General features: G+C 43.5%; 1 protein-coding gene across 1 annotated transcript in view; it reads right to left on the reverse strand.

The window, feature by feature from the left end:
- LOC139534182 (unconventional myosin-Ic-like) overlaps positions 1-17,340 on the reverse strand; it is a 28,908-nt gene extending 11,568 nt beyond the window's left edge. The window contains exons 1-11 of the mRNA XM_071333062.1: positions 16,648-17,340; positions 8,729-8,887; positions 6,090-6,205; positions 5,637-5,835; positions 5,195-5,275; positions 4,518-4,697; positions 4,337-4,435; positions 4,091-4,204; positions 3,826-3,897; positions 1,775-1,894; positions 1,546-1,631 (exon numbers count right to left, since the gene is read on the reverse strand). Coding sequence (XP_071189163.1) covers positions 1,546-1,631; positions 1,775-1,894; positions 3,826-3,897; positions 4,091-4,204; positions 4,337-4,435; positions 4,518-4,697; positions 5,195-5,275; positions 5,637-5,835; positions 6,090-6,205; positions 8,729-8,887; positions 16,648-16,665 — 1,244 coding nt within the window. The 5' untranslated portion in view covers positions 16,666-17,340. The remainder of the gene's footprint in view (positions 1-1,545; positions 1,632-1,774; positions 1,895-3,825; positions 3,898-4,090; positions 4,205-4,336; positions 4,436-4,517; positions 4,698-5,194; positions 5,276-5,636; positions 5,836-6,089; positions 6,206-8,728; positions 8,888-16,647) is intronic.
- Positions 17,341-17,944: the final 604 nt, after the last annotated feature.

The following is a 17,944-nucleotide window of genomic DNA, read 5'->3' on the forward strand; positions in this document are numbered from 1 at the left end:
TGGAGGCCAGATGCGTGGAGCCGGCACAGACTTCACCAGACTGCTGAAAGGCTCTTCAGGTCGAATGTTGAGCAGAACACACCTCTCCTCTCTCTCTCTCCCAACTTCTCCATCGCCTCCCTGACGGTCTCTGGCTCTTCAGGGCGAGTGCGAGGAGCTGGCACAGATGGCACCGGACTGATGACCAGCTCTTCAGCACGCCTGCGCTGCAGCATACTCCTCGCTAAATCTTCTCTACGGTATCCCTCATTGCACTCCTCCATCGACTCCCATTCGGGCTCTGGCACTCTCCGCTGCTCAGCCGGGCCACCCCTCGTGCCTCCCCCCACCCCAAAAAAAATCTTGGGGTTTCTGTGGCTGCGGCCCCCGGCGTCGTTGCTGTCCTTCCTGAGTCCTCTGCGACTCCCGCCAAGGAAGGGTCTCGCATCCACTCATTATCTCTTCCCAGGTCCAACTCACTTTTCCCTCCGTTGTACGCTGCTTGGTCCTTTCGTGGTTGGGATATTCTGTCACGTTCGTAATAAGGACGGGACCAAGGCACAGCGTGTATTGAGTTCCACATCATTATTTGCAGTGAAACTTCTCCCAAAAAACTATAAACAAGCAACGAAACGTAACCTCAGTGGTGCTACCAACACATACACAAACAATATCCCACAACCCAGGTGGGAACAATGGAGAACTTAAGTATGATCCCCAATCAGAGACAACGATAATCAGCTGCCTCTAATTGGGAACCATACCAAGTACACCAACATAGAAATAGGAAAACTAGAACACCCCCCTAGTCACGCCCTGACCAAGGGCTCTCTATGGTCAGGGCGTGACAATTACATACCTATTTGAAGGTTTGTGTCGAATTTGAATCGGGTTTTTAGGGCGGTGCTAAAGTGATCTTCAGAAGTAAACAGCGGCTTTGAAAGTCATGATCGCTTACAGTGATGTCGCAAAAAATGACGGTATCCCCCCTTACCCTCGTCACTGTCCATTTCTTGTGTTTAAACGATGAGAGAAGTACTACACCTGGTGGAGAGAGATTGTAAGACAGAAATAGTTGCTTTATGCGTGCTGTACGTTACGGCATTACACGTCACGATGTAACGGAGGGTCAGTTTTTTCAACTTTTCTTCAATACTATAGAGCCATTACCATGTCGATCAACGCTTGAATAGAAACGTAGTTCACACCCCAGATTTTGAAGTCAACACAGTTGCTACAGTCCCATTAGTTTTCTTTGCAGCCTCGTTTGAATGTCGCGGTTGCGCACATTTGTACGGAATGCAGTTAGTTTACGTTAGATACTTATAATGAGGAACAAGCTCAATTTGGGCGCCTCTCAAGGTACAGATACGCAGGTCTTTAGGATACATTTTACGAGACCTGGAGAAAAACATAAACCTGGTTTTATCGACATTTAGAACTCATTTAAGATCACTGAGGGATTCTTGAATTGAGTCATAGCCAAACAATTACATAATGTACAGTACATTGCTATACAACACATCTTCATGCACTGAATAAATTAGCTAACATTTGTTCTGGTACCTATTGTGCTGGAAGACCTCAAAGCCATAGATATCCAGCAGTCCTATGACTGATGATGAGCCTTTACTGCTGTTGTACACATCATCCTGCAGATAGACAGCACACAATACACTCAGTTTTGGAGGTAGGAAGCAGCATTATGTAGCTAGCAAAAAGAGGAGCAGTAACTATGAGCAAAAAAGCTAATTGTTTTGCTAGCTAGCTATCGTGAGTGATGTTTGTGTGAGACCTTGAATGCCAGATACTGGTTGATCTTCACCACCAGCCAGGTGAAGGCACGGCCATACACCGCTTTGGCCAAGGCATCACGAGCTTCCACAGCCTGCTCAAAACTCAACGGGCTTATCATCTGGGACACACACACACACACACACACACACACACACACACACACACACACACACACACACACACACACACACACACACACACACACACACACACACACACACACACATACAGTGGGGAGAACAAGTATTTGATACACTGCCGATTTTGCAGGTTTTCCTACTTACAAAGCATGTAGAGGTCTGTAATTTTTATCATAGGTACACTTCAACTGTGAGAGACGAAATCTAAAACAAAAATCCAGAAAATCACATTGTATGATTTTTAAGTAATTAATTTGCATTTTATTACATGACATAAGTATTTGATCACCTACCAACCAGTAAGAATTCCGGCTCTCACAGACCTGTTAGTTTTTCTTTAAGAAGCCCTCCTGTTCTCCACTCATTACCTGTATTAACTGCACCTGTTTGAACTCGTTACCTGTATAAAAGACACCTGTCCACACACTCAATCAAACAGACTCCAACCTCTCCACAATGGCCAAGACCAGAGAGCTGTGTAAGGACATCAGGGATAAAATTGTAGACCTGCACAAGGCTGGGATGGGCTACAGGACAATAGGCAAGCAGCTTGGTGAGAAGGCAACAACTGTTGGCGCAATTATTAGAAAATGGAAGAAGTTCAAGATGACGGTCAATCACCCTCGGTCTGGAGCTCCATGCAAGATCTCACCTCGTGGGGCATCAATGATCATGAGGAAGGTGAGGGATCAGCCCAGAACTACACAGCAGGACCTGGTCAATGACCTGAAGAGAGCTGGGACCACAGTCTCAAAGAAAACCATTAGTAACACACTACGCCATCATGGATTAAAATCCTGCAGCGCACGCAAGGTCCCCCTGCTCAAGCCAGCGCATGTCCAGGCCCGTCTGAAGTTTGCCAATGACCATCTGGATGATCCAGAGGAGGAATAGGAGAAGGTCGTGTGGTCTGATGAGACAAAAATAGAGCTTTTTGGTCTAAACTCCACTCGCCGTGTTTGGAGGAAGAAGGATGATGAGTACAACCCCAAGAACCCATCCCAACCGTGAAGCATGGAGGTGGAAACATCATTCTTTGGGGATGCTTTTCTGCAAAGGGGTCAGGACGAATGCACCGTATTGAGGGGAGGATGGATGGGGCCATGTATCGCAAGATCTTGGCCAACAACCTCCTTCCCTCAGTAAGAGCATTGAAGATGGGTCGTGGCTGGGTCTTCCAGCATGACAACGAAACGAAACACACAGCCAGGGCAACTAAGGAGTGGCTCCGTAAGAAGCATCTCAAGGTCCTGGAGTGGTCTAGCCAGTCTCCAGACCTGAACCCAATAGAAAATCTTTGGAGGGAGCTGAAAGTCCGTATTGCCCAGCGACAGCCCCGAAACCTGAAGGATCTGGGGAAGGTCTGTATGGAGGAGTGGGCCAAAATCCCTGCTGCAGTGTGTGCAAACATGGTCAAGAACTACAGGAAACGTATGAGCTCTGTAATTGCAAACAAAGGTTTCTGTACCAAATATTAAGTTCTGCTTTTCTGATGTATCAAATACTTATGTCATGCAATAAAATGCAAATTAATTATTTAAAAATCACACAATGTGATTTTCTGGATTTTTGTTTTAGATTCCGTCTCTCACAGTTGAAGTGTACCTATGATAAAAATTACAGACCTCTACATGCTTTGTAAGTAGGAAAACCTGCAAAATCGGCAGTGTATCAAATACTTGTTCTCCCCACTGTATATTAGTGATGCAAAATACTTTAATGTTAACTTTAGTGTTATCCTCTGGGCTCAGCTGAACTGTATCAGTACCCTCTCTTTAAAACCAAAATCTAAATATGCATGCCATACACATCAAAGGCATACTGTATCACTTGTTTGTAAGTGGGATATTAAATTATATTACCAGACATAGTTCTGAATCAAGTGAAACAGCCCGCCATAGACACTCACCTCCTCCCCTTTGGCAGTGATTTTCTTATGAGTGAGAGCCTCTCTCAGTGCTGCTCCATCCACACCTAGCAGCTGCAGAACAAGCAGGACAACATCAACATCTGCCTTTAGAATGGGGAATGTGTGTGTGTGTGTGTGTGTGTGTGTGTGTGTGTGTGTGTGTGTGTGTGTGTGTGTGTGTGTGTGTGTGTGTGTGTGTGTGTGTGTGTGTGTGTGTGTGTGTGTGTTGGGGGAGGAGGGTATCGTTCATCTTCATAGTTCCAACCTTGGACAGGTATTTGAGCTGTGGCTCAGTGGTGATCTGGTTTTCCCCATTCTTCCCGTCTCCAAACTGAGTGTTCCCAAGATGGAGGACACTGGCGATTATATTCAACAGATCCTAAAGAGGGAGAGTGAACAGACATTTAAACCATGACCTTCTCATTCTTCATGGTGAAACTTTGGGTTGAGTGAAATTTGTTTGCAGTGAAAAACGGTATGCAGTATTATTATACACTAAAATGTCTCTAACCTCCACCTCATCCTCATGGAAGCCGATGACGTTCAGTGCCTTCCTCACTGTTCTCCAGTCATTCTTATCATTGATGGAGCTCACCCTAGGACAGCAACCCTGAGAGGAACAGGACATCACTGATCAAATAACTGCGCGCACACACAGACACACAGACACGTGCGCAAGCACAAACACACACCTTGACCAGGTATTGGTATTTCTGGGCGTTTCTCTCCAGTCCCAGCTTGCTGAGAAGGTCTTGTTCTCCTCCCTCGAGCAGCTGGTAGAAAATATGGAAGTTCCTCTCGCCGTGGTTCTGGTGCACAACACGGGACTTCTCCAGCAGGTAGTTGAGGATGTGGCCTCCTATCGGCGCCCCCTAGGGGAGGTTAGGAACAGGGACAGTCAAGGTACTGCTGAGTGTGGTCCTACTAGAGCTGCTTTAAAGCCGATTTATGCTTGATCCGATAATGCGGTCTGGAGGCTCCATACGGAGGGTGTAGCACAATATAAACACAAACTCACTTCCTTGACAACTTCCTTCACAACAGCTCTGCTCCGCAAAGCGCAAGAAGTATGAATGCCCTGACTTCTGCAGAGGCCGCATCGCAGTAAATGCTGTACGGCCAATGCAGATGCGGAATGACCATAAATCGTCTTTTAGCTGAATTATGCCCTCATGACTTAAGACTCATAGTAAGGCATGCTGTATGGTAAGACCTGAATGCAACATGTTTTAGTTATGCACAATCTTTTGATGGAATGGTGTGTTGTAGAGACAGTATGGTGGTATGGCATGAGTATCAGCGATAGTAGACTTATGTGAGGAAAATCCCTTAACCCAGGAGCCAAAGGAAGGAAGAACAAAAGGCTTACCCTGAAGTCAAACTGGACATCCATGTATTTGCCAAACCGGCTGGAATTGTCATTACGCAGTGTTTTGGCATTACCAAAAGCCTGTAGAGAGAGAGAAGTGAGTGAGGGGAACAACGGAGATAAGATCAAACACAGCTGAGAGATAGGAAACATTAACAGTACAGTAATAGCAAGTTCACAGCAGGATGTATCTATTGTTATGGCTTTGTCGGAGATTGGTTCAAAATATGCAATGTATCAACATGATTTCCCTCATCCACAAATAGATTTACTTGTTTGAAGCAACATGATTTTGTAGTGGGCCATTCATTTCTCGCATTGATGTTACACCAGTCTCAGTACCCCTGCTATAAATGTCCTTCCTCCTCCAGAGCCTTAGAGGTGCTCATGGGAAGAGATCCTTGGCAGGGGATCTTGGGAGGGGGCGGGGGGTATACCTTACCTCCAGAACAGGGTTGGACTGCAGCAGGCGGTCCCGGAGCGTACTCATGTGGTCAGTGACAGGGCAGGTAGTGGCATAGTACTGGAGGATCTTCTTGGAGGCCTCGGTCTTCCCTGCTCCGCTCTCCCCAGAGATCAGGATACACTGGTCCCTCCTCTCAGTCCGCATGGCCCGGTACGTGTTGTCTGACAATGCATAGCTACAGGATAGAGAAACAGAGGGGTGGGATATAAACATGATATTAGCTAATGATCCAGCTCATACTAGTGTTTTCACATACAGTGGATCACGATCATATAGCAAACACACAATACATACTGTAAATGTATTGTACCCAATGCAGATTCATGTAGGCCTACTGTATGTACATAAAGACATCTACACATACATGCTGGTCCTGCTTGGTCAGAGAGAGGTTCAGGATCAGGGGTCAGGGGTCAGAGGGTGACTCACATGTGGGGTGATATCTCGTAGAAGCTGACCCCTCGGTAGCGCTCCATGTGCGCCTTGGAGTAGATCTCCAGGTCCTTGTTGGGGTTCACTGACACCAACACTGACCCTATGTAGGTCTGATACAGGGAGACAAGACCCGCACACTGCCGTCACCAACCCCTCAAACACTGACATAAAATCAACCTTAACCAAATGTGAAGCTATGTAGGATCAGTCGTGAAGAGGGCACGACAACACATCTTCCCCCTCAGAATGCTGAAAAGATTCGGCATGGGCCCTGAGATCCTCAAAAAGTCACTGCTTGGTATGGCAACCGCTTAGCATCCGACTGCAGGCGCTACAGAGGGTAGTGCGTATGGCCCAGTACATCACTAGGGCCGAGCTATCTGCCATCCAGGACCTCTATACCAGGAGGTGTCTAAGAAAGGCCCTAAACATTTTCTAAGACTCCAGCCACCATAGACTGTTCTCTCTGCTACCGTACGGCAAGCAGTACCGATGCACCAAGTCTGAAACCAACAGGACCCTGGACAGCTTCTAACCCCAAACCACAAGACCGCTAAATAGTTAGTTAGTCAGGTTAGCTATTGGTTAACGATTTATCTGCATTGACCCTTTTTGCACTAAGTCCTTTGACTTATCACATACGCTGCTGTTACTGTTTATGATCTATCCTGTTGCCTAGTCACTTTATCCCTACCCATATGTACATGCAGTGCATTCGGAAAGTATTCAGACCCCTTGACTTTTACAAAATGTTGTTATGTTAGTCTTATTCTAAAATTGATTAAATAAAAAATTTTCCTCATCAATCTTCACACAATAACCCATAATGACAAAGCAAAAACTTTTTTTTCCTTATTTTTTTGCAAATGTATTAAAAATAAAAAACAGAAATACCTTATTTACATAGTCAGATCCTTTGCTATGTTACTCAAAATTGAGCTCAGGGTGCATCCGGTTTCCATTGATCACCCTTGAGATGTTGCTACAACTTGATTGGAGTCCATCTGTGGTAAATTCAATTGATTGGACATGATTCGGAAAGGCACACACCGGTCTATATAAGGTACCACAGTTGACAGTGCATATCAGAGCAAGAACCAAGCCATGAGGTCGAAGGAATTGTCCATAGAGCTCCAAGACAGGATTGTGTTAAGGCACAGATCTGGAGACGGGTACAAAAAAAATTCTGCAGCATTGAAGGTCCCCAAGATCATAATGGCCTCCATCATTCTTAAATGGAAGAAGTATGGAACAACCAAGACTTCCTAGAGCTGGCCCCCCGGCCAAACTGAGCAATCGGGGGAGAAGGGCCTTGGTAAGGGAAGTGACCAAGAACCCGATGATCACTCAGAGTTCTAGAGTTCCTCTGTGGAGAGGGTTGTCCTTCTGGAAGGTTCTCCCATCTCTGCAGCACTCCACTAATCAGGCCTCTATGGTAGAGTGGCCAGACGGAAGCGAATCCTCAGTAAAAAGCACATGACAGCCCGCTTAGAGTTTGCCAAAAGGCACCTAAAGGACTCTCAGACAATGAGAAACAAGATTCTCTGATCTGATGAAACCAAGATTGAACTCTTTGGCCTGAATGCCAAGCGTCACATCTGGAGGGAACCTAGCACCATCCCTACGGTGAAGCATGGTGGTGGCAGCATCATGCTCTGGGAATGTTTTTCAGTGGAGACTGGGAGACTAGTCAGGATGGAGGGAAAGATGAATGGAGCAAACTACAGGGAGATCCTTGATGAAAACCTGCTCCAGAGCGCTCAGGACCTCAGACTGGAGCGAAGGTTCACCTTCCAACAGGCCAACGACCCAAGTACGCAGCCAAGACAACGCAGGAGCAGCTTCGGGACAAGTCTCTGAATGTCCTTGAGTGACCCAGCTAGAGCCCGGACTTGAACCCCATCGAACATCTCTGGAGAGACCTGAAAATAGCTGTGCAGCGACGCTCCCCATCCAACCTGATTGAGCTTGAGAGGATCTGCAGAGAAGAATGGGAGAAACTCCCCAAATACAGGTTTTTCAAGCTTGTAGCGTCATACCGGCAGGTAGCCTAGTGGTTAGAGCGTTGGACCAGTAACTGAAAGGTTGCTAGATCGAATCCCCGAGCTGATAAGGTAAAAATCTGTAGTTCTGCCCCTGAATAAGGCAGTTAACCCACTGTTCTTAGGCTATCATTGTAAATAATAATTGGTTCTTAACTGACATGCCTAGTTAAATAAAGGTTAATAAAATCAAATAAAAATGAAATACCCAAGAAGGCTCTAGGCTAACAAAGTACTGAGTAAAGGGTCTGAATCCTTATGTAAATGTGACGTTCCCGTTTTTAATTTGAAATAAATTTGCTAACATTTCTATAAACCTGTTTTTGCTTTGTCATTATGGGGTATTGTGTGTAGATTGATGAGGGGGGAAAACGATTTTATCCATTTTAACTGTAACATAACAAAATGTGGAAAAATTCAATGGGTCTGAATACTCATTGTGTATTTATTCCTTTCTCGTGTTATTTTTTATATTTTTATATTATTCCCCAAAAGATTGGGGGGGGGCGGTTAGTTTACACCTGCTGTTTACGAAGCATGTAACAATCATTTTTATAGGACCAATATTTCCATAATGATATGATTCTTTACATAGATGAGGTTCTCCCCAAAACGTCGGCGCAGGTTTTCGATGAAGGCCGCCTCGCTGGTGTAGTTCTCCAGCAGGACAAAGTCCTGTACCCCCACCCTGTCACGTGCTGTCAGAGTACTCTCCATAACTAGATGAACTCTGCCCTCACCTCCCACCTCCTAGAAAGAGAGAAAGAGAGAAAGAGAGAAAGAGAGAGAGAGAGAGAGAGAGAGAGAGAGAGAGAGAGAGAGAGAGAGAGAGAGAGAGAGAGAGAGAGAGAGAGTTGGGAGAGAGAGAGATACTTTGACAATGTAAGTAATAATGAACTTGCCATGTCAATAAAGTTAATTGAATTGAAAATTGAATTGAAAGAGAGAGATAGAGGGATGGGGTGAGAAAAGGGGGGGGCTTCATTGCCTGCTGCTCTTTCCCCAGATACACATAACCCAAATTGACCCCTTGGCCCTACCAATATGCACTTCATCTAGACACGATAGAATTTGACAGGTATAAACAATATGTTAAAATCCTCACCTTTCCCCTTGATAGGCTTGGAGTAATTTTCCCCATATCGCTTACATAACCTCTTAGATCAACACAAGTGCATGGAGGGTTGGGCAGAGGGTCGAGTTGGGATTGAGTGTATACTGACAACACCACAGCACTGCAAAAACACCTCCACAAGAGGCTTGTCAAAGAACAACCACATCAACCAGATGAAAGCACACACAGGACATTCAGACATGCAGAACACAAATCAAACAATGATGGCATTTCAAGAATCGCTAATATAAACAGTGTCTCTAAACTCCTCTATTGTGTGATTGTGAGATAGCGTATTGGGATGTATATACAGTAAATACAGGCCATAGCTCCAGTCAGGTTCTGACCAATACTGCTAAAGAGGTGTTTGTACATGTAAACACTGGTACAATGATGGCAAACATGACAGGAATTAATATCCAGAGAAGTTCACCGTCATGTCCATCAGAAAAAAATCCCAAGGGAACAGACACACAAATCAAAATATACCTACTGTGGATTATCCAGCTATGACTGTACTATAATCCAGCAGTACAGACCAGAATTTCAAGGCTAGGCTACATCCTATATTCCAGCACAGTACTACTACAACCAATACCCTCTAGTTTGTTTGATCACTCTCTGTATCTTTTGAACAGAGTAAGCCAGCCCCCCCTAACACACATATTCACACATGCACGGACCCCCACCCACAAACATACACACATACAAGCACGCACACGCACACGCACAAACACACACAAAGGGAGAGGAACAATGGGGCCAGGTGCTTTGGGAACACACAGCCCTGTCAGGGGTGTCGTTAGGGGCTCGTTAAGGTAATTAACTGGTCGTTATCTCTGAACGCTTAATGGTGGAAAATCCTTGAAACAACACAAGGACAACAGTGGAGTGTAGCCAAGAACTTTGAGCAGAGGAAGGCCGGAGACACTTCCACTCTGCGCTCCAACCCAGCCCCCCTCTAACTCAGTGTATTGTGCTCCCACTCACTTCTGCAGGTGGCCTTCCTGCAGCCAGTAAAACAGAGGAATTCTTTCTCACACACACATGAATACATAGCGATTAGCGAAGCAGTCAGATTTTCCGAAGGATACAACTGAAGTATTTTAGGGTCAGGTTTAGGGTCAGGTCTTCAAGGAACTCCATTGACTGTGTCTTTTGTGTGTTTATCTCAACTCTAATGCTTTAGCTCACACCCTTCTTCTGCCTCTTTAAAGGGTTGTGAGTGGACTCTCAAATAGTGTAGGCCTAGTTGCTGTTGTCCTGTGGCCCTCAGTGAGAAGATAAGTGCAGTAGGTACTCATCAGAAAAGCACAAGCCTCTAGGTCAGGGACGTCATGCACCCATTATTTTCGAGGGAAGTACGTGAGGATGAACGGAGGTGGTCCGGAGGGGGGAAATTCTAAGAATTTTGCATTTTTCAAACACCTGAAACAGATTTTTCCTGCAATATAGAGCCATAATCATTATGCCCAATTCCATGTCAACATTACGTATCTTTTTCTGCATAGATTATATTCTAAGCATACCTCTTTACCTGTTCAATTGTCATTTTAAAATAATGCACATTGATTCTTTAATGCCTTAAGGGTTGTTCCACCTCAAAAAGCACAAGAAATAGGATTGACACCCTCCATCTCAGATTGTTCTGAAATAGTTTTTGTTGTTGTTAAAAAGAGATAAGATTAGTATTCCTGCAACACTATTTTGTTGAAATATAATTTGATCTCTAAGAAATTAAGCTAATTGATTGCACCCAAATTGGTAATTTTAATTTATAGGATTCATATAATATTCAGTAAATATAGTACGTACTATAACATCTGATTTTGACTATAAGTTAGACATGAGGAATCCAAAAAAGAAATCAGAAGCCACCAACGGACATTCTCTGTTAATTTGGTGATGTCCCCCCCCGTTCAGAGAAATTTGTAATTGAAGTTGTTCGGTTTATGTCCCATCCTACATTCTGATATTACCAGGTTCTGACCACTAGATGGATAGTTCACCCAGATTCAGCCCATTATCAGCCTGAAAGCCTCATTCTGGGACATTTCTGCAAAAAGGTAGCTGACATTTCTCTCAATACATTGCGGTCAATGGAGAAAGATGAGTGTCACAGGCGTTCTCAATACTTTTATTTATTTATCCTTTATTTAACTAGGCAAGTCAGTTAAGAACAAATTCTTATTTACAATGACGGCCTACCCCATCCAGACCCTAACCCGGACAATGCTGGGCCAATTGTGCACCGTCCTATGGGACTCCCAATCACGGCCGGTTGTGATACAGCCTGGAATCGAACCAGGGTCTGTAATGATGCATCTAGCACTGAGATGCAGTGCCTTAGACCGCTGCGCCACCCGGGAGCCCAATACATTCGGTTCAATGTGAAAAGAGACCTGAAAATAGCTGTGTAGCGACGCACCCCATCAAACCTGACAGAGCTTGAGAGGATCTGCAGAGAAGAATGGGAGAAACTCCCTAAGTACAGGTGTGCCAAGCTTGTAGCGACATACCCAAGAAGACTTAAGGCTGTAATCGCTGCCAAAGGTGCTTCAAAAAAGTACTGAGTAAAGGGTTTGAATACTTATGTAAATGTGATATTTCAGATATTTTCTAAAATGTTCTAAAAAACTGTTTTTGATTCGTCATTATGAGGTATTGTGTGTAGATAAATGAGGGGAAAAACTATGTAATCAACTTTTGAATAAGGCTGTAATGTAACAACATTTGGAAAAAGTCAAGGGGTCTGAATACACTGTATATTTGTTTCTACTCCTCTTTGAATGTAATATAATTTATTTGAAGCTCTGTAACTAATTTTGTGATGATCATGCTTAAATATGTTGCTCACATTGCTTGAACTGTTGTTCTCAGAGAACCATTGGAAATGAGACCCCGTTATCAATGGGTTTCCCTGGTTAAATAAAGGTTAATAAATAAATAAAAAACATTGTAGCACAGTTGTTTTGTGCCATATTTTTTACCCTAACCATCTCCCTGTAGTTTTGAGCAGTTCTGCATCAACTATTGCAATGAGAAGCTGCAGCAGCTGTTCATTGAGCTCACCCTCAAGTCTGAGCAGGAGGAGTACGAGGCAGAGGGCATCACTGTGAGTCAGGGAGGGTCGATGGGTACTCAGAGAAAGAGAGGGGTGTTTTCATTCAAATAGACAAAACAAGAATTGAGCTATACTAAGAAAAACATATTGTCATGTAGTGATGAACAAAATACTGAGTAAAGGGTCTGAATACTTATGTAGATGTGATATTTTCATTTTTTTAATTTATAAATTAGCAAAAAGTTCTAAAATCCTGTAATTGCTTCGTCATTATCAAGGAGTCTGAAGACTTTCCGAAGGCACCGTAGATTCAGCTGCAGATCGATTTTGTTGTTGAGTGGATGCTTGGGGGGCCAGAACATAATTACAAATCATTTGCAGACTGCAAATTGACCGCAAGAAGCCCAAACAGATATATTATATAATATTTGACTAAAACATAATAATTTCAAACCTTGCTTACATTTGTATACAATCACGTGTCTCTCTATTATGCGTGGGAATACTTGGGAACAGATTGCCAAAATTAAAATCACTTGGAGCTGATTTCCTGGTGTTTTTAAAGTATTTTATGTCCAAAAATGAAAATGTAAAAAATTATGTTGCTCAGAAAACTTGGTGGGCCAAATTAAACTGCCAGTTGGGGAACCATGGCGTGGGGTGGGGGTCTGTGGTTGGCTTTTGACCATCTCTTTGGATTCCTCATGTCTTAGTCATTGTTAGAAAACAGTTTGGTCCAAATCAGATGTTAGGTACTATTATTATTTAATATTATATGAATCCTATAAATTAAAATGGCCAATTTGGGTGCAATCAATTTTCTTAATTTCTCAGAGATCAAATTATATTTCAACAAAATAATGTTTCCAGAATGCTTATCTTATCTGTTTCTACTACAGAAACTATTTCAGAACAATCTGAGATGGTGGGTGTCATGGCTTGCTGAAATTACATTGAACAACCCCTATAGTAGTGAGGGTTGAAGGTATTGTAGTCCTATGGAGCCAAAAGGGTTGTGGATGTGGATCTATGAGAGGCAGCAGAGAGGCTTCAGCTGGACTTGGCTCTGGTCCCCTTAAGCCAGCTCAGTTGTGCTGATTCCCCTCAGTCCCTTCCTTATAAGGTGCCCCTCTCCTCTGTCCCCAGACAAACCTACTATGGGTGGACACACATCATCCCCACAGCTGGCTCTCTATCATGGATGTGCTAGCACTGGACAGTGTGGAAAAATACCAGCTACAGTATGTCCCTGGAGAGCCTACAATCAGTCCCAGGAAATGTAGATGACACATTGTAATGGTGGGACAATTTTGGACACACCTACCCATTCAAGGGGTTTTCTTTATTTGTACATTTTCTACATTGTAAAATATTAGTGAAGACATCAAAACTATGAAATAACACATGGAATGATGTAGCAACCAAAAAAAGTGTTAAACAAATCCAAATATATTTTAGAGTTTAGATTTGTCAAAGTAGCCACCCTTTGCCTTGATGACAGATTTGCACTCTTGGCATTCTCTCAACCAGCTTCATGAGATAGTCACCTGGAATGCATTTCAATGGTGACAGGTGTGCCTTAATTAACCTCTCTAGGCTAGATGGGACGCTACCGTCCCACCTGACCAACATCCAGTGAAAGTGCAGAGCGCCAAATTCAAACTACAGAATTGTAAACATTTAACATTCTTGAAAATACACATGCAATATGTCAAAATAAAGCTTAACTTCTTGTTAATCCAGCCAAGGTGTCAGATTTCAAAAATACTTTACGGCGAAAGCATACCATGCGATTATCTGAGGACAGCATCCCATCAAACAAACACATGACAATCATTTTTCAACCCGCCAGGCGCGACACAAAACTCAGAAATAACTATATAATTCATGCCTTACCTTTGAAGATCTTCTTCTGTTGGCACTCCAAAATGTCCCATAAACATCACAAATGGTCCTTTTGTTCGATAATGTCCTTTTTTATATCCATAAAAACTCAAGTTTAGCTGGCGCGCATCAGTCAATAATCCACTCAGTTTCCCTCCGTCACAATGCATACAAAATGAATCCCAAACGTTACTAATAAACTTTTCCATACAAGTTATTCGTTATTGTCTTTACCGGAGATAAACAAGAAAGAACACGCTTTCCTCCACGCGCTTGGAATCACTTAAGGCCAAAATGGGAGCCACCTAGAAAAACTACAATTTCCGGGTCAATTTTCTAAAAACCAGCCTAAAACTCTTTCTAAAGACTGTTGACATCTAGTGGAAGCCCTAGGAACTGCAATTTGGGAGGACTTGGGCTTATAATAAAAAATTGAAAACAGTGCCATATCAGTTCTGTTATACTCACAGACATAATTTTAAAAGTTTTAGAAACTTTAGAGTATTTTATATCTAAATCTAATTATATGCATATCCTAGCTTCTGGGCCTGAGAAACAGGCGGTTTACTTTGGGCACGCTTTTTATCCGGACGTGAAAATACTGCCCTCTATCTCAAAGAAGTTAAGTTAATGTGTGGAATTTCTTTCGTTCTTAATGCGTTTGAGCCAATCACTTGTGTTGTGACATGGTAGGGTTGGTATACAGAAGATAGCCCTATTTGGTAAAAGTCCATATTAGGGCAAGAACAGGTCAAATAAGCAAAGAAAAAGGACAGTCCATCGTTACTTTAAGACATGAAGGTCAGTCAATCCGGAAAATTTCAAGAACTTTGAAAGTTTCTTCAAGTCCAGTCGCAAAAACCATCAAGCACTATGATGAAACTGGGTCTCATGAGGACCGCCACAGGAAAGGAAAACCCAGAGTTACCTCTGCTGCAGAGGATAAGTTCATTAGAGTTAACTGCAACTCAGAAATTGCAGCCCAAATAAATGCTTCATAGAATTCAAGTAACAGACACATCTGAACATCAACTGTTCTGAGTAGACTGCATGAATCAGGCCTTCATGGTCGAATTGCTGCAAAGAAACCACTACTAAAGGACACCAATAAGAAGTAGAGACTTGCTTGGGCCAAGAAACACGAGCAATGGACATTAGACCGGTAAAGATCTGTCCTTTGGTTTGATGAGTCCAAATTTGAGAATTTTTGTTACAACCACCATTTCTTTGTGAGATGAAGAGTGGATGAACGGATGATCTCCGTATGTGTGGTTCCCACCGTGAAGCATGGAGGAGGAGATGTGATGGTGCTTTACTGGTGACACTGTCAGTGATTTATTTAGAATTCAAGGCACACTTAACCAGCATGGCTAACACAGCATTCTGCAGCAATACGCCATGCACTTAGTGGGACTATCATTTGTTTTCAACAGGACAATGACCCAACACACTTCCCGGCTGAGTAAGAGCTATTTGACCAAGAAAGAGAGTGATGGTGCTGCATCAGATGACCTGGCCTCCACAATCACCCGACCTCAACTCAATTGAGATGGTTTGGGATGAGTTGGACCGCAAAGTGAAGGAAAAGCAGCTAACAAGTGCTCAGCATATGTGGAAAATCCTTCAAGACTGTTGGAAAAGCATTCCAGGTGAAGCTAGTTGAGAGAATGCCAAGTGTGTGCAAAGCTGTCATCAAGGCAAAGGGTGGCTACTTTGAAGATTCTCAAATATAAAATATATTTTTATGTCTCTATTTGGTTTGGTCAGGGTGTGATTTGGGGTGGGCATTCTATGTTTTGTTTTCTATGATTTTGTGTTTCTATGTTTTGGGCGGGTATGGTTCTCAATCAGGGACAGCTGTCTATCGTTGTCTCTGATTGGGAACCATACTTAGGTAGCCCTATTTCCCTCCTTTCGTTGTGGGTAGTTGTCTTTGTTTGTGGCACTATAGCCCTTCAGTTTCACGGTCGGTTTTGTATGGTTTATTGTTTTTGTTGGCGTCATTCTAAAATAAAAGTAATGTACGCTCACCACGCTGCACCGTGGTCCGCTTCTTCCAAAAACACTTTTTTGGTTACTACATGATTCCATATGTGTTATTTCATAGTTTTGATGTCTTCACTGTTATTCTACAATGTAGAAAATAGTACAAATAAAGAAAAACCATTGAATGAGTAGGTGTGTCCAAACTTTTGACTTGTACTGTACACCCTGACTCATGCTGAGCACATTATTTGTGATTGATGAATGACTGAACGTGTCTCCCTTTCCTCTTTGTGGTCGCTGTGAGGGCAACCCAACATGAGCTTACATTACCTTGGTTTTCAGAGGAATGTTCAATATGTTCTGTACACATCTGCTCTGTGTGTTCTGCAACACACACACACACACAAACAGACATCTATGACATGTTATGAGCAGCATTTAGAGAAGGGAAAAGGATCTTACCCTGCCTTGGTACCTCATCCTGTCCTAGCTTAGTGTTTGGTGATCTCGCTCTCTGGTCGTTGGTGCCTCTGGAGTCACTGGTCCTCCCTCCTCGTCAGGAAGACTCCCTACGTGTTCTAGTTAGTCTCTCTGTCCATGTGCAATAGATTCAGATTACAGTTCCTCTCTCCTTCTTCTCGCTCTCGCACACAGTACAGTATACTGTCTCTGTTTCTGTAAGTCTGGTTCTCTCTTCCAAACACACACATACACACCCTCACACCCCGCTCTCCCTCCCTCTCTGTTCTCTCAGTCCCTCCTGCTACCCTATGACAAAACACACAGCATCAAGCCTAAATACCAGCAGTTCAACTTGTTTACACCGTCAGCCCTTTAGTCCCATTGACAGGTCAAGAAAACATCCTCTTCTCCACTAGTCCGCAAGTTCTTAAACCACCGATCTGCAACACGGGCTGTAACTCCACTTACGCGTCACACATTTGGACCGGAGAAACTTCCAAAAAAGAAAGAGGGAGAGAAAGAAAAATACGAGGGAAAGTATGCTGTCTGAGCCAGACCAAAGAATAGAGGGCAAAGAAAAGGAAGACTTCAAAAGGTTTGGAAAAATATCCAAACAGCCCATGGATGTTGACAAAACATGTAATCGCTCTGAAACTATATAAAAAAAGTTACAAAAATCACATGACTGAGGCCTGAGGGCACTATTTCCCTCCCTCCCTCCCGTCTTCTCTTCTCCCACAAGCTGAGACAGATTTGTAGGAGATGACAGCAATAGAACTGTCACACCAACAAGATTAATTTCATACCCAACCCTCTCCTTTGGCTCTCTTCCCGTCCATGAAAAAAAAAAAAACAGTCCATTAAACATGCATCACTCTCTTATAACACCAGCACAGACATTTCTCTTATATCATTACCCTGCTACCCCTACTCTGCTACCCCTTCTATGCCATATGTTTGTAGGCTACGGCTATATGTTCACACATTTGTTTTGTGTGTGTTAGTGATAACTATATCCCCTAACCCCTCATGTACAGTACACACGGAGTGGAGCAGCAGTGCACTTATTTGACAGTCTCTTTCACCCTACAGTGGCTTCACCCCCTGACAGGGTTGGTAAGGCCAAGGTCACTGGTCTCAGTTTGAGGATGGCACTCCCCATTGTCCGCCTCCACCTCTGTTCTGATTTCCAGTTACTATCATTTAACCCCCCCCTCCCCCCATAGTCCCCTCTCTCTCTTTGCCAACATCATCAGAAATCCAGCCTTGTGGAATTTGAATAATGTTTTCCAGACGG

This window comes from Salvelinus alpinus, chromosome 1 (assembly GCF_045679555.1).
Source record: "Salvelinus alpinus chromosome 1, SLU_Salpinus.1, whole genome shotgun sequence".
Taxonomy (NCBI): domain Eukaryota; kingdom Metazoa; phylum Chordata; class Actinopteri; order Salmoniformes; family Salmonidae; genus Salvelinus; species Salvelinus alpinus.